This window comes from Pezoporus wallicus, unplaced genomic scaffold (genome assembly GCF_028554395.1).
Source record: "Pezoporus wallicus isolate ANWC-B61680 ecotype Strahan unplaced genomic scaffold, APGP_CSIRO_Pwel_v1 contig_6787, whole genome shotgun sequence".
Taxonomy (NCBI): domain Eukaryota; kingdom Metazoa; phylum Chordata; class Aves; order Psittaciformes; family Psittacidae; genus Pezoporus; species Pezoporus wallicus.
In genome coordinates this window covers 1987754-1997052 of record NW_026636951.1, presented here as the reverse complement: position 1 = coordinate 1997052, position 9299 = coordinate 1987754, and the positions used below count along the sequence as shown (strand labels likewise).

At 33.7% G+C, this 9299-nt stretch overlaps 1 protein-coding gene across 3 annotated transcripts in view; it reads right to left on the bottom strand.

Moving 5' to 3' along the window:
- Positions 1-1528: 1528 nt before the first annotated feature.
- PDE6C (phosphodiesterase 6C) overlaps positions 1529-9299 on the bottom strand; it is a 29458-nt gene continuing 21687 nt past the window's right edge. Inside the window, exons 16-22 of one of the 3 annotated variants that reach the window (XM_057402340.1) lie at positions 8798-8898; positions 7575-7682; positions 7244-7307; positions 6158-6232; positions 5930-6013; positions 4738-4891; positions 1529-1946 (exon numbers count right to left, since the gene is read on the bottom strand). In XM_057402340.1, coding sequence (XP_057258323.1) covers positions 1894-1946; positions 4738-4891; positions 5930-6013; positions 6158-6232; positions 7244-7307; positions 7575-7682; positions 8798-8898 — 639 coding nt within the window. In that variant the 3' untranslated portion in view covers positions 1529-1893. Of the gene's footprint in view, positions 1965-4732; positions 4892-5929; positions 6014-6157; positions 6233-7243; positions 7308-7574; positions 7683-8797; positions 8899-9299 lie in introns of those variants that run through there. The other 2 variants (XM_057402339.1, XM_057402341.1) reach the window with 2 other exon arrangements.

Sequence of the window (9299 nt, the reverse complement as noted above, 5' to 3'; positions counted from 1 at the left end):
GAACATTTTACATGCACTCATGAATAAGTTGAAAAGTCTATTTACAAGTATTACTTAACATAATTACATTTTAAACAGTTTGTACTTACATAATAGTTAACAGTACGAGGACATATTTAGGGCGTCTTTGAGTAAGAAATAAACATAGCCTTGCAAGAAGACTTCTTTAGGTAAGAAGGTGGATTTAAAGGTTAATTCTCTGTCATGTTGCAAGCTTGGTTGAGAGTCAAATCCAATATGCAGCAATCTGCTTACAAGTGTGCAACTTGCCCAAAAGGGCTTTTGTCAAATGTGTTACTATATTTGTGGTCTCAAGTACTGCATACTAATTACGTGTTCTGGATAACTAACTCCTCTTTGGATCTTTAAAATAGTTATAAAAAGGTACGCTATACATATTAAATACATAATTTAATACAGTTTGAATAAAATTACATGATCAAACAACCTTGAAATAGCTTTTTTCAGTGTTTGCATTTAATACAGAAAATAATACGTGATACCCAGTTTTATGTCATAACTAAGTTTGCATAGAATATTTGGCCCAATTAGAAATAAGGATGTAATAAGCATGTGTGTGGAGTGGATTCCTTTACTTTTGGGTGACAGCTGCACACAGTATCTATGTTCATAGAGCAGGATGCAGAGGGCCCTCAAAGAAAAATGTAAGGTATGAGTCTGCTTTTTTTTTTTGTTTTTCTTTATGGGGGAAGAAAAGTGGCAGGTTTGAGCCTGTACATCAGAATTTTTTGTTGCAGGAAGTACATTTGGCATCAGTCTCCTCTTAGATTTGGAACTGGTTCTGGTGAATGCTTGGATCCATGCGTAATGTACTGGCCATTTTCCTTTGTCTGCAGGAGGAGCTGGCTTTGTGACACCTGAGTAGAAGGTGTGGAGCCAACTCCTGTCATTCTTCAAGAACAGGAGGTTTTGTTAGAGAGATGGTTGTTTATCAAGAACTAATTTGTGTGCAGTCTGTCATCTTGGTTGTAAGAAGGGAGGTAATAGGAATTCTGGTGTGCTCCACTTCTGCTGTCCTCTCCCTCCCAAGATTAAGTTGGTGCCAGTTCATTGGTTTTCGAATAATTTCCTGCATTTTTAAAAAGGTGCATTGGGACTACATGAGTCTTTTAAAATGTTTTTGACAGTAGATCCTGCTGTAGATATACAGCTATAGGTGTGTTAGAAAACTCTGACTTGTATGCAAAGCATGATGTTTACAGTCTGCCTTTTGAGATTTTTTACAATAAAAGGTGTTCAGTTTAGGAATTGTGGGCAGAGCCACTTACGTATGGGCAAAAGAGTGCTTTCTGTGAGTAATGGCTACAATTTACAGTTTTATTATTGGTGGTTTTGAAAAAATACTGTTTACCATGGGTCTGCTTTTTGTAGATATGAGCCAGGGAACTGTGTTGAGCATTCCTAAAGTGAAGGTTGAGAATGAAGGAAAAGAACACCATTCCAGATTAAGGAAATACACGTAATATAAAAATCTAAATATACAAGTTAGCGAAAATTGCCATTTTTTGTTTGAATTGTACATGTTAAGACTTCAATCAATAATTTCATATAAGATCTGTCAAAATTATTCATGTTTTTTCTGGACAGTGTGCAGAAATTACATATTTTAATAAAAATACTGTATATAAATTGAGTAACATGAAAAAATACCTAGAGCACGCAGTTAACTCATTTTGCAACATTATTTTTTCTTTTCCAGTTTTTAATTGTAACTGTTTACTACAATTTAAAATTATTTCCAACAAATGGTGAGTATTTAAGAGGATTGTTAAGAAATTGACCTATACTATTCAAAGCAAAAATCCACTGGGGCTCACTGAAGTTCTTTGTAGATGCCTTTTCTGTAGCCGGAACAGTGTCTGAGACAAACAATTACAAAATTATACATGTTTTGGATTTTCCATCCTCTCCACTTCCGCCACCACCTCCAGCGTCATTTTCAGCTAAAAAACAGAGAAGGAAAGTAAAGTGAGTATTTTCTGTTATTTTTAGCTGCTCTAATTTCTTTGAAAAGATGTTGCTTTTGTAATATCCGTATTATGTGTGTTTGACCTTCTGAAAATTGAATGTGATTTCACTACTTGTCTGGGAAAATAGAAGATGAAACAATAACACATACTATATATACATATATGCATATAGTGTAGCAGTTGATACCAACATTTCTGAAAGGACCAAACACGCACTGAACCACTCTTACTGGAAAGTTTCAGTAGTTAAATATAGATAAGTGTCCCACACATACAAAACTGAGGTATGCAAGCCATGCAAAAGAAATAAACTCATGATCAATATGAACTGCAAATCTACTTTTGAACCAGATGACACAAAAACTTTAATTTGACCTAATTATATAAACCTTTATCCAACCCTGCATGAATCCCTTTGTAATTACCAATTGAGAGAGACACTTATGTTTGTCATCTATAGATACTGATTCTTTTACTGTCTCTCTCAAATGATTCCACAGATGTTCTTTGGTCATATTTAATATTCTTTCAATGTAATAACTTTCGTTTCCAGGTTCATTTAAGTTAAGATACCAATATTAGAATTAAAACTTACATTTGAAAGCTGTGGATCACCATGTTACTAGGTCATTTTCGACCCTTTCCACCTGCATTGAAACATGTCACATAATCAGTGTCCTACCCTCTGTAATTTGTGGATATAATCAACACTATGTTATTAACTACATATTTTATTTTCTTAGTTTAATACTGTATTCTGGTTTAGTTTCTGTTCTGAACTTTCCACTGTAGTGGTTCAGCAAATATGTTTATTTTGTTTTCTGTCTACGGAATGGCTAAGAATAGCCAGGTCAATGTGATCTAGAGAAACCACTGTGGTTCAGCCTGTATCAAATTATTGTTTGTATGAACTGACTTAACAAACACATATATTTACATGGCCTTAATTTGACAGTGTCTGATCTGTTCTTCACAAATGTGCATTGCCTCACTCACTCCAGTGCATGTTTAAAAAGATTCAAAATAATTCACTTACATTTTTTGATACCAGTTATAATATGCAAAGGCCAGATCCTTAGCTCCTGCAAGTCAGTCTGTCAGTGTTTGGCTGTGTAAGGTTCCTTGTGGGAAAATACTTCTTAAGTCAATGACTAAGTGATTCCAAAATACCAGTGTTGTAAGATGGTCCTAACTTCAAGTGAGAGTAGAAATATCTGACTCTCCTAAATGTAGAATTTAATTTTAATTTAAGAAGCTTATAGGATCTGACTTTAGTAACTATACTTTTTGCCAAGAAGCAAATGTATAGAGAAGTTTATGTGTAGGTCCCAGGTGTTTTATGTTTTGTTTAGCTGGTATTTCTGTGAAATTCAGATGCTTAGATTCCAGTGTAAGGAAGGAGTACTTTGTTCATATTCACAACCAGCTAGTTCTCAGCAATTAACTAATCTTAACTAAATAAAATTATATGGTTAATTGCAAAAAAAAAAAGTCTTTAAAAATAAGTTTGGGAGACAATGGGGTGGGCATAACTTCTGTGAAAGTGTGTGTTAAGTCATATCACAGTGTGATACTACTTTTAAATTTATTACAATAACAGTATTTGACTCTTTTTATTAAACTTCTCTTTTGAAAATCTACTTTGATTAAATTATATAACTAAAAATGACTGTAACCACTTTGCAACAACTTATTTTTATTTTAGCCTAGTGTAATTTATTTTAGGAGCCAATAACTCTCTAGTTCCACTTTACATTGACATTAAATTGATAGGTGGCCTACAGTAGCCTTGCTTTTGTATGAAATGTGAAAAATACTCACCTATTGCACACAGACACTGATTAACAAATTATTCAGTACTCATATATGTTTTAAAGATATGAAACACATACTTAGAGTAAACTGATTTTTCTTCTTCAAACTAGCTGACAATAAATCATTCGGTAGTAAACCCATGAGGTTTTGTTTTAATCTCTGAACCTTTTCAGTCATCTTAGCTGATTAGCAGAGCTGTTGACTTGCTCTTCCACGTGAAATACAGAATAAAAATAACTGACTGACTTCACTTTTACACTTGAGTGATAGGTTCTTGGTTCCTATAAAATCATTTTCTTTTCTAGGTTATCTTACCCAGAGCCATATTTTAAATTTTAAGACTTGAGCTATCTTAGGAAGATCAGTGTTAAATTTGTAATATGAGAGAGTGTATTTCAGCCAAGAAATTGCGTGTAGGGAACTAGAGCCAAATGCTTTATCTAAATTTGGAAGAGCTTGGGGTTTACATTGATTTTTAATGCTACAAATGAACACTGTCCATTCCCAACTCTTTTCCTTACACTTTTCATTTTCAACTTAAAAGCAGTTGAACATATTTGGGGCTGATGCCACACAGAATTTCTAAATCTCTAATATTTCAGGTGATTGCAGCATTCATAAATAAGTTTTTAATTACATTCAGTTATAAGTCTTAAAAGAAATTTTACATTCCCTTCACTGTTGTGATGGTCCTATTTCCTGTAATTCTGCAGTTTGTAAAATGAGGTCAGTGTACTGGATTTGTGTAATCTTTAAAGGTTACTCCTCTTCCAAGTAAAGGTAAAGCTAATTGTCTAATTCAGAACTTGCATATTATTAGTATGAAGTTTAACAGAATATTGCACAAGTGCACTACATGTGTGAATTTGAAAGAGAATATGTTGAATGCCTTACAAATATATATAAATGAAAACATTAGAAGCTACTTAACCTTTTTTTGCAGCTGCTTCTTCTTCCTTTTTCTTTTGTTCCTCAATGACCTTCATCTTCTCTTCATATTCATCAGCTCGTGTTTTCCATTCAACCCTGTTGTTTTGAAGACCATCAAACATAGGTGTAATTTCCTTGTGAAACCTCGAGAATTCCTGTACAAACAATTTAAATTAGTAAATTAGAAACCTGTAACACTGACAGTTTGTAAAGTCTGGATTTTTAAAACACTGCTGCTTTGCAGAAAGAACATTTAGTTTTCTTTCTTAAATCTAATTCAGTATATATGCTAGATTAACTGATTTCATTTGATTTAACTTTTTTCCAAGAACTTGTTCTATCTCTGGTAGTGGTGTTTTTGTAGAAGAGAAAAAATTATGAAAGAAATAGTGTGAGTACCAGCTGGTGCAGATTTGAAAGTATGTTCTTGCCCATGCATGGTGGCCTATTATTGGAAATACCATGTTGGGAGAATAATGCCCTGTTGCGTAGATAGAAGGATCTGATTTACACACTACACATTTTAGTATCTTCCCTAATCCCACATTTGATAGTCTGAAACATACGATACAACTATAACTATGATGCATGATATTTTATCATATGATTATCAGGATATAAAAAAATGTCTAGTATCCTATAGTAGATTCCAAGCAGGTGAAGATGTATCTGAAGATGTTAAAGTATAACATGTCACTTTTCTGTGTGACGTTTTGGGATAATACTAGCTTTTAGCTAGTCAGGAATTAATAATATTGGCATTTCAGTGCCTTACAGAAGATACATAATATCTGTATTTCCACAATATTACAAGTTTCCTATTCCCTTTGCTGTGCCATTAACAGCTTTCTGTAACCATCTATATGTTGCATACGTTAGATTAAATGCGACTGTGAAGAATCAAACTAGACTTTCTAACTCAGTCTTTCAAAGTAGTAACAGAACCTCAGCACCCTCAAGTTTCACTGAGATATTAACTTTTTATGCATTTGTTTCACATCTCTTGAATTTTATTTGTGGGAGCAATTCTTCTTTGTAACAGAAGACTGAAATATTGGGGTGGTTGGGATAGTTGTTTACCCTGTGACCAAAAGTCCTTCTCTGTCTAGAGTTTTTCAGCTGTAACAGTTTGTCACTAACTGTGCCATCAGAACTGCTGGAGTGGGAAAACAAAAAAAAATATCTATTCTTACCTTGTACACAAATGTACACACAAAATCTATGAAACCAACTTGGAGCTTAGGAAGTTCATCTCCTTTGTTTCTGTCCATCATTGGCTAGAATGGAATAGTTGTAATTTAGGTTACATAGTTATCAGGTTTTTTGTTTTAATGATCTAGTAAGCAACATGGCCTATTATCTAATGAGTGTTTTAATAGCAATTAATGTTGCTTAATACAGTTAAATTATTTAGTCCTTACAATTGGTTGTTGCTGTAGCACAGATCGTTCCAGGTCACCTTGCTCCCAGAATTCATTTGCAACCATTAGGGCAACCTGAAAAATCACAATTCAGTGGAAGTGTCAGCAGAAAGCAGGACATACAAATTAATAAATAAAAGAGACAAGCTTTTCAGAAAATGTGAAAATGTTGACTGAGAACTGGTGTATTACTTTTTACTACTTAACTATTACTACCAGCTTCCCTTCCACAAAGAGAGAACCGATTTCTTGCTAGCTGCATTATCTCTGAGTAGTTTAAAAAGTTTCCCAGAAATAGGGAATTTTGCTCAAGCACAATGTGATTCCACCGTTTAATTCCTGTAGAGATAAGTCAAGCATTTCTTTCAAGAATTACAGATAACCCTCTGGTGTACTTAAGGCTTTTTCCAGCAGATTATCTCTGTCGGTATTATGGTGCATGCTGAGTACATGATAGATCATTGTCAACAGGAATGAGACAATACTGACAACATAACAGTCTTCTAGTACTTGTAATATGTATTAGTTAGAAGGCCTCACAAGCATCTTAGAGTTATATTTTCATTATGCATTATTAAAACCTCTTCCTGTAAGGCTCAGCGATGAGCGTGATGGTCAGTGCTGGAGTACTTGAAGTACTTACGTACAAAGCAGTGTCACACTGTATTGCAGAATTTAATTTTAGCATGTTTAAGCTGCTTTGCAAAGGCACCAAGACGTACAGAATAGACACAATTCAAATTGTACTGTTGGTAAATCTGTACCTTAAAAATATCTGGAAAATAGCGAAAGTTGGATAGCACAAAAATAGCTGAGTGATATTTAAGGGTAGCTAGACAGCTGACAGAATCAAGGATGCCAGTTTTAGCTGAAGGACAAGTAAAGAGTGGGACAACTGTAAAGTGGTTGGGGATAGGCATCATGGAATCCTTACACTCAGTGACAGAAAAATAGAGGTTGTTTTCTAGAAACACAGTTGAATACAGATATTAAATATCAGCTGATAATAATTTTTTTTATGGTCATGCACCAAATAGGCAATAAAATAGATGGAAATACAGTCCTGGTTATTCAAAAATTACCTACCTTACTTTGCACTTCCCAAGGCTTGGTTATTGCAGACAGATCACATCCAGTCATCATCATAGCCCTTTGAAAACATAGAACAGGAGTGTAGTTAGGATGATAATAGAAAAAAAAGAAAGGTCTAGGTTTTTTTTTAAGGAATTTGCATACCTGAGATGCAGATTGGTGCACATTTTGCACATTCTGAGATCTATTTCTAATTTAAAATCATTGCTATGCTCATCATTGGACAATAACACCAGGTTTTGATGTACATGTTTAAATGCCCAAATTTTTTTGAAATCAGGTCTAGATAACAAATTGAATGAAGAGTAAAATATTAACCACCTACATGATGACTTCTTTTTTGGTTGGGTCAATAGATATATATTTAATTGCCTCCTCTTCTGTTTCCATTTTTTCAATTGCATCCACAATCTTTTGAAACATAGTTCTTTTCCTATTAAAACATACCAATAAACCATATATTAGAGAACAAAAGTTTGTGCATTAAAAATGGAAGTAGAAAACCATATTCCTGATACTTATGCTTTTCCAAAGTAGCATCCTGATAATAGCGATATCGAAGTGACACATTCTTGCAATTGAACTCAAACTTTTCAGTTAACCTAGCACATTTAGATTTTGCTATATACCACTGACATGTAAAGTATTATGTCAGAACTCATGATGAGGAAGCAAATTACTAATTTTCTAATTCTTCATATTAAACTATTTGAGTTGCCATTTGTATTTTTTTAGTGTTACGTGTTTGTTACTTCCTGTAACGTAATGAAGTGGGAAAAGAGAAGCAAATATTAATGTTCTTCCACTCCCTCACCTCAAAAATCCAAAGAAGTGCCAAGACCTGACTGAGAACTTTCAAAAACGTAGATGTGTCTTGCTATTGCTTAGCAGATCTTCTGACTCGCATTTAGAATTAATTAAATAATGGAATTACTCTTCATTAAAATTTAATAACTGTTGTTGAATAACTTACTGAATTGTTTCCTGTCTCCCATGTTTAAATTGTCTCAGTCATAAGACAATTAGATCAAACCAAAATGCTCCAAATACCTTTAAGGAAAATACCCATTATAAAAGTACTTTAAGTCAGTAATTTAGGAACAGGATGGATGATTTGATATTTGGTGGAGGTTTTGGCATCCTTAGCACTGGGATCGGTTGATGTCTGCAGTTTTGTTTTTAAACCAGCATATTAATTTTCGTCGCATAAGCTTACTTCTCTTTAGTGTGAGTAATTGTACTATGGTACGCTAAATATCACACATGGACAGTTAAGCTACAGAATCCACACTTGTGAAATACAGTGCTGTGACTAAAAGCATATTTGAATGACCTTATAAATGTATACTAAGTATTATATACATTTATGCATTCTCTAATTTTAGCGCTTATAATGAATCTAAGAATATCTTAGTTTTTTACAAGAATTAGACTAACAATTTTAAATATAGCTCTGTACTCTATGTATAAATAACTAAGAACTACAGTTATAAATTCTATAGGACTGACTTTTTTTCAGTAGGAATTTATACAGAATTTCATACTTACTTGAAATACAAAGCCAAGTCAGTTGCTATAATTGCAACTTCAAATAAGTGTAGAACAGTTTCAAACTGGCGCTTATTCAGGTTCTGGAAGATGTTTAAACTCTGCAAAGTGGAAAGTTTACCAATTCAATTCATAATATAATACTGTCTTTGGTTTGTCCTAGTTGTCTCATGGAATGGTGTAACAAAATTGGCCAACTGCATTCCCTAAGTTAAAATAATGCCACAAATAAAAAAATCAGTCGATTGTTAAATATGGCCCTTATTCAGGGCTACTAAATGGCTAAATAACCTCTATGATCAGTAGGTGGATCTAAGATGCAGCCCTCAGAGGCTGCACAAATAAATAAATCCACAGTGTCTCATACAGATGTAAGTCCTGCTATTGCCATATGCAAATTAAAACCAAGGAAACCACCTGTATTTCACGTAATTAGTAAAGAAGTGGCAGTTCTTCATCATTTCTTGACAGTTCATATTCCATAAACCTAGACTTTTTTTCC